The sequence below is a fragment of the Artibeus jamaicensis genome, unplaced genomic scaffold (assembly GCF_021234435.1).
Source record: "Artibeus jamaicensis isolate MK-2021 breed Jamaican fruit bat unplaced genomic scaffold, CSHL_Jam_final contig_233, whole genome shotgun sequence".
NCBI classification, from domain to species: Eukaryota; Metazoa; Chordata; class Mammalia; order Chiroptera; family Phyllostomidae; genus Artibeus; species Artibeus jamaicensis.
This window is the reverse complement of record NW_026521486.1, coordinates 41,731,312-41,749,736: the sequence shown is the minus strand read 5'-3', so window position 1 is coordinate 41,749,736 and position 18,425 is coordinate 41,731,312. Positions and strand designations below refer to the sequence as shown.

The following is an 18,425-nucleotide window of genomic DNA, read 5'->3' as shown; positions in this document are numbered from 1 at the left end:
ATTGAAGTCACCCAAAAGAAAAAAATAATGGTTTCTTGAATTAGATTGAAGGCAATAAAGATAGATATGAATGGATTTTAGAGAAATTTGGGAGGTAAACTTAATAGAACATCTTATTGACTGGATATGGCCTATGAAGTATTAAGTTTGATCTATAAGGGATGTTTTTCTACAAAGTGTTATTTTTGTAAATCAAGTATTTTCTAAAGCCGTATTCGAACAGTGTAATACATATTTTAAAACAAAGTTTTATGATCATTGAGCCTCTAGTTTACTGATTGGTTTTTATTTGGTTTTTAATAAACAAGTTATTAATATATCTAATATTTAGAAATGCAATAAAAGTAAAACATTATTTAAATTTCACCATACAATAATTGAACAGAAACATATGTTTCTGCATGAATATATATGTACATATACATATGTTCTGTTCTTATTAAATATGAACATACTGTATCAAGAAAAAAGGAATAAATCAAGAAGTAAAAATGCAAAGATGGTTCAAAGATAGCTGTACTGATGGTTCAAAGATATATGGGCACTGAGTGACTTTATTTAAATCGCATGCTAATCCCTTGCCCTTTGGGAGGGAGGGTTGCTTTGATTGGTAGTTCTACTAAGATTTACTGCAGTGCAGATGGGGCAGATTCCCAAAGAAATATCAGAATTGAATTACAAAAAAGAAAGAGGATATGAATCTTGAGGAATCAATATAAATGGGGAACAGAAATGCACATTATTATTAATATTATTTTAAATTGTTATTATTTTCCTTGGTATAAATCCTCAACAGTATAAATGCAGTATCAGGGAGGATGAAGATTTTTATAGTTTCTATTGCCTATTGTCACACTGATTTCCAAGATGCCACACTGGTGCCAAAGCTCATCCTCCCCTTCCCAGGACCAGAAGATAGATTGCTTTAAACCATGCCTCTGACAACTAACAATTTGTTTTGTTTCAGAAACAGAAGATCATCTTGGAAAGAACAAGGACAGATTTGTAAATATATGTGCCTAAAGACACGCACACCACACACACAACACACACACTATAGCGAAGTTGAGAAGGCAGTAGAATTATCCCCAGTCTTCATCCTTCTTACCACATCGTCCAGTTCTCCACCCCACCATGTATGTTCCCTTCTCGGCACATGCTTTCGCGTAGTTGCCTAAAATTGCACACAGGCAATCTTGACCATTTTCACAAGTGCACGTGTGTTTTTTGCATTCCTTTAAGATAAGAAGCAAATTTACATTATATTATGAAAATATTCACATGAACAAATAAACAGTACAATGACTTTATAACTACTCCTTTTACTTGAAAAAATATTTCTGAAACTTTTGGAAATATTTCTTTTTAAAAACTTGTAGAACAGCAAGGCAATTATCAATGGAATTTGCAAAGAACTTAGAAAAGACAGAAAGAGAAAATCATTTAAGATTTTTCCTCATTTTTTCCCAGTTTTTAAAGTTGGTATATCTAACAATTGAATAAATGTGGAATCCAATGTTCAATAAAAACATATCTCTTAATCTACTGTCAATGGGTTTTTTTGGAAAAATTTTAATAGCTATATGCCTCATTTATATCATCAAAGTATTTCCCAAAAAAGTTGTTACTGTGAGACTCCCACATACCTCCTGATATGGTTTAGGATTCACAATGGCATGACAGGAAGCAAAAGGCCCACTTGAATCAAGAAGAATTCCACAGTTCCCTTCAGCAAACTTTTCTGGAAAAAAATCAAGTCACCCACAAGTTGTATTAATGATATCATATTTTTTAATTGAAAAACAAAGTATAAATGTTTAACAGAGTTTTGTCTTTATTAAGGCAATTATGTTTTCAAAGTGTTTTGCTACCATGAATTGAATTTCTATCACTATATAAAAACCAGCATGATATAATCAGAAATACTTTAAACCATAGAGGCACCATCTTTATTAGTTTAAGACTTTTGTATTCAATCAGCTAACCTTTTTCTGAAATGCAGTTTAAATACATAAATGGTGAAAAGGAACCAGATTATTTATTTAGGTAGGTGCCTTTTAATTTAAAATATTGACTTGTGTCTGTGTTGATAAGTTGGTCAATGAAGCCACTGCACCACCACTATAACCTCACCCCTGCCATCCAAGTATACAGCTTCCCTAGTAAGATGTAAATGTGGGGTTTGGTATAACTAATATACTTATTTGAAAGTAGTGATTGGGAGACCTGAATCTAGCTAAACCTGTATTGTTAAGTGGATCAGTGGTTTGAATGAGTCTCATTATTTCAAGCAATGATAATATCTATGACTAAATTAAAAGAAAAGAATAATAAACCAAATAATCTGTAAAGTCTCTTCTAAACCTATTGTTCTGTAGCTATGGAGAAAACCATATGAAAAAGAAAGAACAGCTACAGGAAAAGACAATTGAGATGACGCCCGAAGCCCCGGGAAAGATGTGTTCACTGGGAAAACTCTCAGCCAGAAGGACTGATTCTCTGCTGTTTCTTCTAACCATGGGACAGTACAGCAAACAGCAGTTAAAACCAGGATTATCTGATAGCCTCTTATCATTACCAGAATAAGTATACAATCCCTAGCACCTAATATTTAATTAGAGTTTGGCATTTAATTAATTTTACCTGTTTCTATACTGATGCACGAAGCTGGATTTCCTTTAGGACAGGACATCATTTCCCAAGAATCAGCAAATGCCTGTGATGTCTTTTCCAGTATATTCTGACTTGACATGAAATCGTCCTCGGCTCTGTTGTTGTAGGAGCCACAGAGTCCTACAAAAGGGCACAGGACAAAGGTGAACATCTCTTTACTCAATTGTTTGGACTCGTATCCTAGCTTCACATTCAGTTCTTTTTTCAAATCAAAACCGTAGAAGCTATCTAAGACAATGTCTTGATTGTTCTTTATATATATAAGTAACCATAGGATTTGCCATAATTGTTTTGTTTCTTTTGCTTGACATCAATGATAGTCTGTAAGAGCTGATTTCTGTAATAATAGAAACCTCATTGGAAGATATGATGCATTTGAAACATCATTTAAAAAAGATTTATATTCATAATACTTTCATTTACTCTTCTATAAATAAAAACCTTAATTATGTATATTAACAAAATGATACATAACTTATTATCAAATATCACTGGGATGGGAGAAATAGACAAAAAAAACTGTACTTGAAAAATAACTAAATAAAAACTAAAAAAAAAAAGAATGATTTAGGAATATATTTTGTAATAAATAATATTATACTTACTATAAAAAGAAAATTGGAATTATTTTACTGCAATACGAAAAGGAAAATTGGTAGGTTAAGTAAAAATGCTTTATGGTTTAATGTCATTAACAGACAATTGAAAATTACAATAAATCATGATCACATTAGAGCCTTAGAAATAAAAGCAAAGGTGGAGCACTTACCCACTGTGTCTGTGAATTGGTTGGGCGGCATGGAAACATATAATTGCATCACGGGAAGAATCTGTATTTGCATTTTTACGTGAAAGTCTGTTTCTACTTGCAAGTATGAGGAAAATGCCTTGAATATCTGTATTTTGTCTGTTAAAATAATTAAAATTAATAGCAATCATGAACACATTACAGTTTTTCATTTCTTAAAGTGCTTTTATTTTTTAATAGATATTAAAACAGAAACATTTGATATCATTAACACTTCAATAAATAAGTGCCCCTTACATTTATTTTTAAATGGTATTATTAATGGTACTATAAAACTTACCTGAGTAGTAATCACTTTGATTTCCAATTTTGTCATTTGTGACTGTTCCATTTCTACTGAATATATATTTGTCAACGGAACCAGTCTGAAATTTAGAATACATCATTAGCTCATATTCATTTACAAAATAATTTCACTTTAATGTAAGAATGAACTTGAATTTTTGTCCCATAAAACATGCTTAATTTGGATTAATTTATAAATATCTAAAACATAGAAAATTTAAAGCACTTTTTATACTTTGCTTCATCGTTTCTCATACCAACTCCCTGAGGAAGGTTGTAAAGGGCCCTTCATCCCCAATATATAGATGAGGCAATTAAGGGCCTAGAAGTTAACTGGGTTCTCAAAGGTCAAATAGCTTGAAAGTGCCAAACACCAGGGTGATTGTTCTCTTTCCTCATTTAGGTCTATTTTCCCTGAAAATGTTAGTTTCCCATACACAAAATTCTAAACAAATATAACTGCCTTCTTAAACAGGTCACAGAATTTAATAATTTTATAAGCACATAAGATTGCTCTATTGCACTATAATTAGGAAAACGGTTGTATACCTATGGTAGTTTTTATATATTTGAGGATCCTTGGAACTATCCAGCTCTTCCAGAGACTTTACCAATTTCTGTATAATCTTATCTGTGTTTTTAATTTACATAGTAAATCCTCTCTTCATCAACCCCCCCAAATTCTGAATTTGTGAGTTGATCTGGTTGTGCTCTTAATAAGTTTCAGGAAGCTGATGACTTACCGAATTCAAGAGGAGTGTAACACTATTTAAGCACGTTCCTGACTGACCACTTGCACATGGACGGAGCTCAACACCAACAGACCAATCTTCATCCTGTTTTTAAAAATTGCATTTCATTTAAGTGGTTATTACAATGTTATTGATTATATGTTAGTACCATGTGATTCATTCACAATGCATGTTAGCATTTTATTTTCAATTAAATTTATTGGGGTAACATTGATTAATAACATATACATTTCAGATCTGCAGCTTCATATTTACAACCTCCGTATATTCCTTGTGCGCTCACCACCCAAAGTCTAGTCTCCTTCTATCACCATAATGCTTATCTACAGTCATTCTGTTCCAAAAACAGAAACCTAGTTTAGTCCACAGTATACTCTAAAATTGGCCAAGTGCTTACAGATTGTCCTAGTATCTATCGTCTATCAGCTACATCTATGTCATGTATGATTGGTGGTTTTTTATAGTGATTGTTTTTTCTTTATCTTTACTTTTTTGTCTTCTCTTTCAAGGGAACCATGCTTCATTATGGAGACTAAGGAGAATTAAAGGCAACCTGGCTTGTTTATTCTCTGGGCAATCCACAATGTCTGTTTAAATCCAATGTGAGAGATAATTAATTTGCAAAATTGTTATATAATTCAAGTTGAACATTGACTTCAAGTTCTCACTTTAAGATCAAGGAATCTCTAAACTATAAGAAGCAAATATTCCATACATTTTGGAACATTTTCTTTTCACTTTTTCTATTCCATATCTTCATGGATTACATGAGAAGCACAGAAAGAAAGAAAAGAAATTTGGAAAACTGACTTTCAGCAGCAGCCACTACATTTCTTAGATTACTGGACATCTCACACTTTAGGAATCACAAATTTTGCTCATTTTGTTTCTTATCGGAAAGACTAAATAAAAATTCTTTATTCTCATACTAGCTAAATGGCAGAAACTACAAAAAGAAATCCCCCCTTTTATTGCAATTCAAATGACTTAAAATGTTAATACTGAAGAGAATTTAAATATAAGGACAACCTCTACCACACTGATATATCGTATCATAAAAACTAAAAGTAAGTGTAAAAGAACAATGATGAAAGAGAAAAATGCATCATAAAATGTAAAAGATGGGGTCATTTGAGTTACTAGTGAACACATGAAAGAAAAGTAAAAGAACAAATAATTTTCCAATGTATTTAGAAAACTATTAGTGATAAAAGGGGCTTTTTTGTCAAGTAGGAATTTCTAAAGGGCACTGGTAGTACTGGTTGTCAAGCCAATAGGGGAGAAGCAGACAGATACAGGAATATGTGGCCAGGAATTGAAGGGCTGTTTGGTTTTTATTTTTTAAATAGTAATTGGAGGTAAAGATTGTGCTTCAAATTGGCTAAAAAATAGCTTGGTGCCTGCATCAGTTTTCTCTCATGCTCCAGGTTAGTACATACGTGGATGGCCAAAAAGTGACAGTTCCCAGGATGGTTATATTTTTCACCATCAAAGGTGGTAATTGAACTTCCTTCCACCTTACATCTCCCAGGACACAGTGCTTCAGTGCAAGACCACTTTGCTTCCTGGCACGTGCTGTTAAAAGAAAATGGTTATGTTAAAGGTCAGAAACCATGTTCTAAAAACATTACAACTTACACTAAGATGCTTGGTTGAGCTTTACTAGTTGAGCTTTATGAGAATTGCATTCTCCACCCAATTTCTCAGCTCATAAAACGCCTCACTGACAGTGGCATCCTGGTATTTTAAAAGACCTGAATTCTACTGAATAAGATAATAACATCTGCCTGCATTTAACTTATAGACACTTGTAAACTGGATTTCAAGGGTTTGTTTCTATGGGGCATATTTCCTTGTTAGCATTGAAACACATGCTACTTGCCACATGGCAGACCTGCACCGTCCAATAAGTACAGAGTCATACAGCTACCGATTATTTGAAATGCAGCTACTTCGGATTGAGATCTGCCGTAAGTGAAATATGCACAGCCATCGAAGACAATATAAAAAAATTATAAAATCTCTTGTAATTTTGTATACTAACTTTATGTCGAAATGATAATACTTTGGATACATAAAAAATAAGATGAAAATTAATTTCACATGGTTGTTTCTTTTTTTAAATGCACCAACTAAAAAGTACTAGTTATCTATGAGGGTGACATTTGTGACTCAAATTATATTTCTCCTGAACAGCATTTTTATAGGCATTTAACCAACCATAGCTATTGTTATTCATAATTATCACTAATAAATTATTACCACACTAATAAAACATTTCCTATTTTTAGGGAAATAATATACTATAAATAAGAGATTGGTTTTCATTGAGTCCAATTAGGTTTTCGGAAGGATATTACTTGTTTCTAGAAAAGTTCTTTAGAGTCTTACAGAAACTTGCAATTTCAGAAAAAAAGTAATAATGAGTAATGGGGAAATCTCTCCAGTCGGCAAATTGTTGCAGCAGTCAAAAGGGAGAGTTAATTATTCAGGAGAAATAATCTACCCTAACTTTTGAAACATTCAAATCCACTCTGGGAAACATATCTTCAGCAATGTAGCCTCATAAAAAGTTATTTGAGAAGTGTTGGTCTCAGAACTTGAGAAGTTCTGATTGGTCATTTTATTAACTATTCTTGGTAATGAGCACAATTACTGTTTCATTACTGTAACCACACTCTTGTATTATTCTTTGCTCTATACTTGCCAGCACCAATTGGATCACTATTGAAAACATGATTTAAGTTAGTGAAGAACATTATCATTGAAAGATACATAGAAAGATCACATATTTTATACAAACAGCACATTAAACATTCCTCAAAAATTAAAAGATAAATTATTAACACTGAAATGAGGCTGCTTTTTTTTAAGGAAAAGTTTATATTAAGGTGGATTTAGGGCTCATTTCAAATAAGATGAAAATATTAGTATTTTTTTACCATCAGCAAAATGTGGACAAAAAGCACACAGGTACGTACCACTGAGAACCACAGGGTCCTTTCCTGACTTCTCCCGACTGATAGACTGTTCCATTAGATTCACAGGGACACTCAGCCTTCAGTACACATCTCCCTTTCTCTCCAATATCATCCAATAGATAACCTAGAATGCATTATGTAAGATTAATCTCAAAACCACATAAATATCAGTAAATTCTCGAGCAGTATATTGTGAAATCACTGTTGAGATCATTCTTTTCAGGGTTGACATGCACTTAAAGTGGTGATTTGTATTTAAGCAGATACTACTTCTTTCAGAACTGGCAAGTGTATAATTTTCTGTACAGACCAGGCCTATGGAGCCAAATACACAGGATGATCTGTGGGATTTCACAGCCCTCAGGTACTGTAGTGTTTGAAATACACACTGACTTTAAAGTTCTCTCTCTACCCCTCACCTGCAGTTTGTTAGAAGGCTGGGCTGTGAATAGGTAAATCCACTACCTATCTTGTTAGGGGTAAGACCCCACTATAGGTGAGTCACTTCGTTGTCAGATGTTTTGGTGTAAATATTACCTTCTGGGCAGGTACAGCCACTCACACATTCACTGTCTTGAAAAGGAGCCACATTAGAACAAGTTGCAGGGTTTGAGAGGCCACATTCTTTGTAGATATGTTTTTCTGGGCATCTCGGTTTTTCTGGAGAAATATAGAAATATGTATGCATGAATATTAGAGGAAAATTAATATAATAAATGTATAACATTCTAATGGGGATCTTCTCAGATGGGATCCTTTGAATCTAATTTTCAAGACATAAGTCTTTAAACCTACTCAGTACAAATATATTATGCCAATATTTATATTTGTATTATTAATGATACAAAATTTAATGTGGATGAAATGTGTATCATACACAATATCATTTAATTCTACTTTGAAATTGATATTATACTTGTACTGTAAGTACTATACAAGGGTGTGCAAAGTAGGTTTACAGTTGTTCATATGGAAAGTAATACAATAATTAATAATAATACAGGAATAAACTGTGTTTCGTGGGCAGACAACTGTAAACCTACTTTTGCCCATCCCTGCATAGTAATCTCTGACTTGCAATCTACGACAAAATGCAAAACCTACCACAAACCACATCAGAATCTTCTCTCCAGGATTCATAGGTGCCAGGGCCATCGGAGGCACAAAGGCGGGACAGTTCCGAGTAAGTGTCACATGTGGAATTTTTGTCTCCTTGTCGGCAGTATTCATCAATGCAGATTGTTTTGTAGTCACTGGACAAGGAAGTAACCTTTCCGCATTTCTCGAAGTAGGTTCCAATAATTTTGTTACAGTGCTGTAAAATAAAAACAAAGTTTTACTAAATTGTAAGAAAATGGACAATCAAATGAGTATTGCAGAAGAGATAAATTCAGGAGCACTTTTCGTTTGCATAATGCCCTGTTGCTTTAACAGGGAGAGTTGTTGGATGCTGGTTGAAGTGAAGGGTTTTGAAATATTACAGTTGGTACAGTTGCTCCTAAAAGAATACTTAGTTTCTGACACTTGGATTTCTATAAAACAGCTTCAGAAATTGTACCTGCACTCATCTGAAATTCTGTAAAGGTAATATGAAATTTTAAATTGAGAAAGAATAAGAGGTGAGAAAAGGAGAGATTGGTAAATGTCAGAAATTGGATGATAAATGATTCAAACCACAATAGACAGAAGGATATTGGCCATTTGTTTTGTCTGCTTATATTTGATGAGTAAACAGATGACAGTAAAACATGACTCTCTTTCACTTGGCCTGGGTCATGTGAGTTTGCTCTGGAAACAACATCTTTGTTCTCATGTTGGTTAAGGAAGTAAAGACATATTAACACAAAACTCTCAAAATTCAATATATTCTAACTACTACATAATCATTTTCTATTTTAACCATGGGCTTTTTTTCCTCAGGAAATGGGAAAGCTATTGCCAAAAATGCATAATTTGCATCAAGTAAACCCTATAAAATGAACCAAAATAAAATCTTCAAAGATTGCTTCTTTATTTATTGGACTTTGCATATCTTTCTCACTAGATTATAGGTTCCTTTAAGTCAAGAAATATCACTCTATCCTATGGACTTAATACAAATTTATATATGCATTCAGCTAACATTTTTAAGCAATAAGGTGTAACTTATCCCAAAATATGCAACTACTACAACAGTTAACACATAATTACAGAACTCACACATGATCTTATAGAAAACATATGACAAAAACATGGGAAATTATTATAGATGGTACCTTATCATAAGTACCAGTGAGTAGCATAGGGTAACACAGGAAAGAGAAGGCATTCTAAATGCAAAGATCAGGGAAGTTTTCAAAGGAAGATAGTAGATGATCTTATATTGATATAATCTCATGGCTTAATTCAATTTGCTACAAGATGACAAGATGATTATAAATGTAACACCCATTTTCTCTAAAGCAAAAATCTCTTCTATCTGCACCTATCCTGATCTTGAGAATTTTGTTCCAGATTAAAACAGGAATACATAAACATTAATTCAGTCATCAAATGACTCTATCAAATTCTACTTAATGGAATTACACAGGGTTGGAAAATTCAGAGTAAGTGATGATTACTTTCAAGTATTATAACCAAAAGGATTACCTGTAGCTATTTTTCTTTATTATTAATTTTTAGGGGGAGAGAAAAGGAGAAAGAGAGAGTGAGAAACATCGATTGACTGCCTCCTGCATGTGCCCTAACCAGGGATCAAACCCACAACATTTCGGTGTAGGGGACAATGCTGCAATCAACCATGCTACCTGGCCAGAGCTACCTGTAAGCTTTTTCTTGAAGAAAGTAAAGGATACAAAGGATGACAATTGAGATTAGCTATCTGGAGCAAAAGTAAAGAAGCAAGTGCAGAAATTAGTTCTTAGTGACACAGTTCATGGAATTCTAAACCATAAGAGTCCAGTTAGTATCTATCAAGAGATAACAGTGAAGAGGTAAAGCTTGTCAATTTATGGAGAAATTAAAACACCACTGTGGAGAGCAAGACTGAATTAAGATGGCACCAGTCCTGTCAACTAAGATAGCACTGAGGCAAGCTATGTTTAGGGCTTGCACAGTAGAGTAATGACTCAGAGTGATAATGCAATCACTTGAGCATGCACAGTGCAATGTGGTAAACAGTAAGTGTTTGTCTGAAGGGTAATGCCCCCTTTCAGAGCATGCACAGTAGAGCAGCATAAACTATGTGTGCCTATCCAGTTGCACAAAACCACACGTGTTGATCAGAAGCTGACACAACATTGCATCATACAACAATATACAAGCAGAGGACTTCAGACTATAGGCAATTCATCCCGAGAGTGAGTCACTTTGAGACATCCTGCACATTCCACCTTGGGAGGAAGAGCTCCACCACGATCCCATCCTTCTGACTCTGCCCTGCAAGATGTCGACCACCCCACTGCTTCCCAGACCTGGATCTGATCTGGACTCTTGAGACTTAGGTTCATTATCCCCCAGTTCTCTTGTGTGATATTATAACTGATTGTTTCTGAGTGTTATTGCTAGTGATCCATTGTTATTGATTGAGGTTGAACTTGCATCAGTAAAAGCTGAATGAATAGTGCAGTCACATGTGTTGACTCACTGTTATTCCTTGGTGCTGGCATTACCTGTAGGGCTAGTGGCCATAGAGGTGGCCTGGACCTTTTGATTCCTAAGGCCCAGGTTAGAGGTCCTGAGCTAGGTCTCAGACTGACTTATAGGGAAAACTATATTGTGATATGTTTACTAGTGGCAACTATGCAAAGAAATCAGAATTGTCACACTAATATATAGTTAATATCGTAATGTTTTAGAAAAAAATTACTTTAGCATCTCTAGTTAAACTAAAGCTGAGAAATAAACTATAGGGAAACCAGAGGGGAAGCTGTTGCAGAATTCCAAGAATAAGATATGAGTGCTTAGAAAGGGTGCTGGCTATCTTAATTAAAACCAAGGAGAATATTGCTGAAATTTGCTACTCGATAAAGTATTAATTCCTTACCTGTATTCCATCTTCACAAACTTCATAGTTTTTACTAAGAGCTTGGGGGCAATCACCAGGAATTTTGCTACTGGCAATGTGCTCATTGATATCTTCTCCTTAAAAAGAAAGCAATGTTTGGTTCGCAATCTTCATTATATGTACACATCATTTTCAAGATAAACACAGACTTGAGAAATATATACATATATTTATTTTAACAAATTGTTATTCTTTTGAAAAATACAAATTGTTGTTAGATTTATCCAAATATAAGCCATTACTTTATCATTTGCTTTTGGGAAGCAATTTTCTTATACACGATACATCGAAATCTTACCTGGAGTGCTGTTGAAATTACCACAAAGACCACAGGTTGAATATTGCTTGTGAAGAGTGAGCTTTAAAAGAAATTTACATGCATATATTTATAAAATATTGAAGATACCTCAAGACAAAATTTACCCAAACCAAGGAACGTGGCTCTTTGTATTTAATTCTATCTAAGCTGGTTACTTAGGGATGTACTAAAGGGTGTTTTTCCCCTGAAGGACCTGGCTCTAGATTTGAAGTAAGTCATGACTCCAGCACTTCCAATGTATCTTTGGGCAAGTTATTTAACTTTCTTCAGCCTGAATTTCCTGAATTCCATCATCTTTAAAATAAGATTAATAGTATGCATTTCAATATTGAGAGAATGGTTAGTACAGTGACAAGTACATAGATATTTCTCAATTAACTTTAGCTCTTACTTTCCTTCCAATGTACTGTTTTTGTAATAAAAGGCAAAGAACAGGAGGCCCAGGATTATGATAAAATCATACATAAACTTACTGAGAGCTTGTTATGTTTGTCCCACATTAAAGACAAAATTCCTCTACGGCTATTCAGGACATTATATTCTCCATATTTTTTAATGTGGATCAGCTTATTGTTATATGGTAGCTGTACACTGAAAAGTATGAAACACAAGTACATACGCATGTCAGAAGTATTACAGCATGTTTGTCTGATAATTCACTTTTTTGTATTTAGAAATGCTATAATAAATATTAAAGCTTTATGTGTTATATCATTGTAGAAGAAGAGACTCATGGCTCTTGTCCAAATGTTGGAAAGACTTCTAAGGAAAGATGAATACATCTTTGGGACTTTGTAGAAATGAACAATGACAACAAAACATTGGTTCAATATAGGAAACTAGTGATGAAATAGTCTGAAATGTTTGCAAGTGAATTATCATGCCACATTTTATTATCCTGGTAAATATTCAAATGTGCTATCCCTTCCAAACATGAATTGCTATGTCTGAAAATTATGGCCTAAGGGCTTCAATCTATTGTAAGTCTCAAATTTATATTCAATGTTAGAAATACAGATGAACATTGGAATATTCTTTCAACAGTTTTCTGGAATATGCCTGTTGACCAAAATCTAGATACTGTAAATAGTCAAACAACACAATCACCCTTTTTTTTCCCACCTTGTGTATCTCAGTCTTATATATTTACCAAACCCCTTTCCAGGAATTTACTAAAAATATCAACCCAGGCATCAAAACAAGAAGAGAGTGCACCATCTCTCCCCATCTTTTCTTCATCTAACCTCCTTGCCTCAGTTTACTTTGAATAATTCTACAGCATTTATTCAAACACCGTGATTTTTACCTTTCTCCATTGACTAAGATGGCATCACCAGATACAGAGATGTCATTACTGTCAACCACAACTGCTATTTTTTCAATCTCGCTCTCATTGCCCCGTTTGATCTCGATATTGAAATCTCCAGGGTCATCGCAGTGGCGGCAGAAAGTGTACGTGCACGATGACTCAAAGGAGAAGATGCGGCCGTTGAAAGCTTTGTATGCTCCTTGGCCCCAAGTGGAAGCTTCACCTGCAAAATATTTAGAGAATATTCATAATCATTCAGAGAAATTAATGTACACTCCAGCTCTGATTTTTTAAAGTGTTCATGTACCCAGATAAGAAAAATAACTGAAAGATTCTATCCTCACAGTCACCCCTTCATTCAGCACTTGCCTTTCTCGCGTACTGCACAAACACTCTGAAAGCAGCACCCAAGTCCTTGGGAGTACCCCAAGCTGGCTACCTGGCCAGAAGGAAATGGGAATAAAAACATCCTGTCCCACTGTTTATGCATTCATGGGTCATTTCTCGTAATTCCCTTATTAGTTCTAGTAGTTTCTACAGATTCCATTCACCCTGTAGGATAAGGCTCAAATTTGGAAGTACTAATGCTCACTGCTGGTGAGAATGCAGAAAAATCGCGTTTGGAAATGTGAATTATTGATGCCTTTTTGGAAGGGATTTTTATAAGATCTATGAAAATTTAAACTAAAATATACGTAGTTTTAGCTCAGCAATCTCACTATGGGGAATCTCTTTCATAGCCACTGTAAGACTATATGTACTAAGATGTTGATTGTAGTTCTCATTTAGAATGGCATAAAACAAAATAGATGTAACCGAAAAAATCTTGTTTCTCTCAGGGAAAATGCCTTTACTATAGGGAGGGATCTATGGAGGGAAGCTGTGTTCTGTTTAATTGTTTTTCCTTTTTGTGCAGATAGTCTTTCCAATATTGTCTGAATAGGTTACCATGTATCAAATGGGTATAAGGGATTCCATTATTTATTTCTATACATATATGCACATATACAAACATATGTACACACATGCATACATATTTATGTGGATGTGGTGTGATTGTATGTATCTTTGTGGAAAAATAGTACCAATGTGATGTCATTCAAACATACAACGATCAGATAGATAGATAGTGGGCAATTTTTTAAAAACTAATATAGTTTCAAATCTTGGTTACTTTGTCTTCATTAGATACTGATTAGTTTGGTCATAAAAACATGGATAGAAATCAGAATAATTTTTACTTACCAATAATGGCACTTGTTTCTGAGTATTTTGGAGTTGCTTCTGGAATATGGGATCCTTTTTCTATTTAACAAAATGAATAGATTATTTCAATTTCAGGATACAAATTAATTTTAAATATACAAGATATTTAGACTTTATATAAGAATTTAGAAGTTAGTATTGAAAGCCATAAATGGGTATTTTTTATCCTGAATATATGGTTTCATTTTGTGAGAGCTATCATTTTCCAAGGTCACATACATGATTATCTTGGAAATCCATATTTTTTCTTGGAACAATCATCCATAGTAGGTTCAAAAATCATTAAGAGCTTATACATTTTGGATCATCTACAATTACAGGTCCAAGGTAGATTTTATCAAACCAATCCACTATATAATACAGTAACTTGATTATCTACACAAAGAAAATGTAGTTTTCCTGATCAAAAAGAAAAATTGGCAGACCTTAACATTTGTCTCCCATGATTTTTTATTTCTAATGCACTGACCCTTTTATGTAAGCAAGTGAATTTATAAGAAATCTTATAGAAAGGTCTACAAACAAGCATAATGAAATAATAACAACTACAACAACAAAAGTAAATATTTTGAAATAAATTTATAAATATTTTTCACAATGGCATTTACTTTACATAAAATGAAGCCATTTCTCTTTGCAACAGGTTGTCTTACTAAGATTGAGTAGAAATAGATTTAACTCTGTAAAGTAATTTTAAGGTAATATATCTAACTGATAAAGAAGTTAAAATATGAGTAATAGCATTTACAAAGTTAGCCTTGCAGAAGTCTTGGAGAAGCATGACACTAAAATGTTTCTGTTCTTATGACAAAACTTGGGAACAAGAGACTTTAAATGTCTTTCCAAGTCCACAGAAGGTTAGAGGGAAATACTAGGGGTAGAAACTGGGTAGCTTTCCTCCAGCTCCACACTCCTTCATAAAAGTACTAAATCTACATATCTCTTTATTAAAATGTTTAAACTGCTATTGAAGTTAACACAGATCCTTTAAGGATCAAAGATAACTCAAAAAAAAAATCTTTCCTGTAAGTTCCTCTAACAATGTCTGTATTTGTCAAAAATACCACCACCAATCCCTGTTTTGCTAATTGATGATTTTTTCTGTCCAAAAAATAAAGTAAGGAACGACTTAAAATATCTTTTTCACTAGAAGCAGAATTAGAACCAGATAATCCACTTATTGCACCCATATCAAATCAATGTGGGCCAGATGGACTGTTACCAATTTCATTTTGATCTGAAGCAGTGCCACCAAAATCCATGCCACCAGACACACTATTGGCAAGACCACTTGCTGCACTGGTCTCTTCTACCATACAAAACTACAATCATCATCAGAGAAAAATTTAATTCATCCATATTGTTCAACAAACTATACTCTACACACTGGTTGAATGAGACCTACATTTCAAATTTAAAGTCCCTGTCCTCTCCATATATCTTCCCATACATACTTCCACACAGTTATAATCAGGGGTATGCATGGCAACCAGGGTACCATGAGGTTTGAGAGAATTCCATAAGAAAAGTGAAGCAGTGGGGACATGTAAGATAAAGTTTCACTGTGTCTGGTATAACATGAGCAAACAATTAAACATCTCCGTGTCATAAACAAGAGCCAATAGTTATCAGTCATACTCAGTTTGTCAATCTCAAAACCGATGACTGGGCAGAAAGGAAACTTTGTGTCCTTCCCGAAAATATTTCAACTGCCTCCCTGCACCCAAAACTGTTTCTTTCTTTTTAGTTGTCAGCAACTGAACTCAAATGTTAAATTTTCATGTGAAATATTGAAGTTATTTTCCTCACTGGAACTCATTCTTTCTCATTTTTGTAGAGATATGAAATAGAGATATTTCAGGGACCAGGCAGGTAAAGTAAACATTTAAGTTAGTCAGTAAGGAAAGGTATATTGAACCAGAGAGGACATGCCTTGCCTAAAGAAATTTGATTTTTTCCCAGACAAAACAAAATTGCTAGGCTACAAAACTGCTTAGAAACCTGCTTTGTAATATCACTGAGCAAACTGACTAACCAAGTTAAGGATAAAATCTGGGAACAGAATATGATCCATGGCTGCAGACAGGAACTTGAACAGAAAGACCCCGCACTAAACCGGGCCCGGAAGCTTTTCCAATTTGTAGTTGATACATTACAAAAATGACTGATCATCACAGTAGTAGTACTAGGCAGAAATAAATATTAATTGAAGATGACAAAAAAAGTTACAAAGTGTCGGGAAAAAATTAGGTTTAATGGAAACATCTTTGCCAAAATTCTCTAGAGATGGAATTCATCAGCTTTGACAGCACTGGAATTAGTGACTTCAGATTATTAGAACTCCACAGTTACTATTAAGGCCACACACTGCAAATAAAAGATTATCAGATTCTCCCAAATGGAGGGAAAAAACACTTGTTTCCTAGGTAAGCATATTTCTTTAACAGAACCTGCTGGGCTGTAGTCTAACTCTAAACTCTCAGTATCACAATGGTCTCTCCACCTGTCTTCAGCCTTCCCTGGAGAACCATTTCAGTGATAAAGAGTGAAGCCACAAGAAATTTCTTCTTCTGTTTAAGTCATCAAAGGACAAACCTCCAACCAGTAAGTCACCTAATGTGAGTAACAGCAGATTTTATTTGAAGACAGCATTGCTAACACAATAAGGTGATTTGATTGTAACCCTATGAAAAGCCATATTTCATTTTGTGTAAGTCCAGTTATTCTGGCAGCACTTGAAACAACATATATGACTGAGTGACATAATCGCCATATCTATATAATTTTGTCTTAGTTCTAAGACTTTAAGAAAGATGTACAGAGCTGGGAAGATGTAACTGATGCATCCTAGAAATTCTTCTCGAGGACAGGCAGAGACTTCCCCATCTGTGCCCTTCTCCATTACCAAGCACCAAGTTTCAGCATCGGGCCTTCCCCCAACAACATATTATGTTGGGTTGGAACCACACTGTCCTTGGCTCAGTAATAGCTGGTAAGGTTAAGATAACATACCTGATTTTCTTTCCTCTATTTTTTCAAAGAAAAAATTTAAAATATTTACTCCTAAATTAATTGTGGCATTCACCTCAAGCATTACTGAAAAGTCATCTCAATGAGGCATACTCTGAAAATTTAAAATTGCAAACCCACTCCCGTTCTCACACTCCCAATCATTATTCTGTGACTCTAATTTAGTCCTAGATTTCATCACCATGCCATATACCTTTCTCCTTTTACACTTCAAGCCCCATAAACTCAAGTTTCTTTTGTTTGGTTTATTCACTGAAATATGCTAGGTGTCTAGAACAGTGCCTGAACCACAGAGGACACTCAATTAATATTTATTTAGAAAATATGTTCATCAACAAAAATCTCTCATTAAAGTAATATACACTTTATTACATAAAACACTACATTTCATGAGGTGTATTATGCTTTCTGTCATACCATTAACATTTTTTAAATCTCTAGAATAAAATTAAAATACTTTAGAAGTAATGATGCCTTAATTATGACACTATTTTTGTTAAGTTATAAAGGATATGCATTTTGGTCACTGGCTAGACAAGAAAATAAAATGCATGATTTGTAAGTAAAGTATGAAGACTATGTAAAAATAAATACAACTTAAAGTAAGACTTAACTCTCCCTACTGAAAATAAATAAAAAGAGACTCCCTCCTCTTTTTTAAGATTCTTTACTTTAGAAAATTTGTGAGCTGTGTCTCTACCTCTTTGAAATGTTGGTAGATTTTTGTGCTATGTAGCCCTGCATTTACATTCTTGCTCCTGCCTGTCTTTTGGATTGCTCTGAAAAAATTATTTAATACTTCTGAAACCAAGTTTCCTTATCTCTATTAAATGGAGACTATAAAATAAGCGTGAATAAGATAATATTTCTTAATACAGTTATGAATTAAATGAGATGAGAGCACCTAGTGCACTTTTGGCACATAGTTAATATTCAGTTGGAAAGACAGTATCTTTC

General features: G+C 34.0%; 1 protein-coding gene across 1 annotated transcript in view; it reads right to left on the bottom strand.

Moving 5' to 3' along the window:
- MUC19 (mucin 19, oligomeric) overlaps nt 1–18,425 on the bottom strand; it is an 84,929-nt gene that overhangs the window by 54,059 nt on the left and 12,445 nt on the right. The window contains exons 2-17 of the mRNA XM_053661428.1: nt 15,311–15,351; nt 14,418–14,477; nt 13,170–13,395; nt 12,337–12,454; nt 11,843–11,903; nt 11,524–11,621; nt 8,604–8,814; nt 8,037–8,159; nt 7,500–7,623; nt 5,958–6,093; nt 4,510–4,602; nt 3,762–3,846; nt 3,443–3,580; nt 2,644–2,793; nt 1,647–1,741; nt 1,109–1,235 (exon numbers count right to left, since the gene is read on the bottom strand). Of these exons, the coding sequence (XP_053517403.1) occupies nt 1,109–1,235; nt 1,647–1,741; nt 2,644–2,793; nt 3,443–3,580; nt 3,762–3,846; nt 4,510–4,602; nt 5,958–6,093; nt 7,500–7,623; nt 8,037–8,159; nt 8,604–8,814; nt 11,524–11,621; nt 11,843–11,903; nt 12,337–12,454; nt 13,170–13,395; nt 14,418–14,477; nt 15,311–15,351 (1,886 nt within the window). The remainder of the gene's footprint in view (nt 1–1,108; nt 1,236–1,646; nt 1,742–2,643; nt 2,794–3,442; nt 3,581–3,761; nt 3,847–4,509; nt 4,603–5,957; nt 6,094–7,499; nt 7,624–8,036; nt 8,160–8,603; nt 8,815–11,523; nt 11,622–11,842; nt 11,904–12,336; nt 12,455–13,169; nt 13,396–14,417; nt 14,478–15,310; nt 15,352–18,425) is intronic.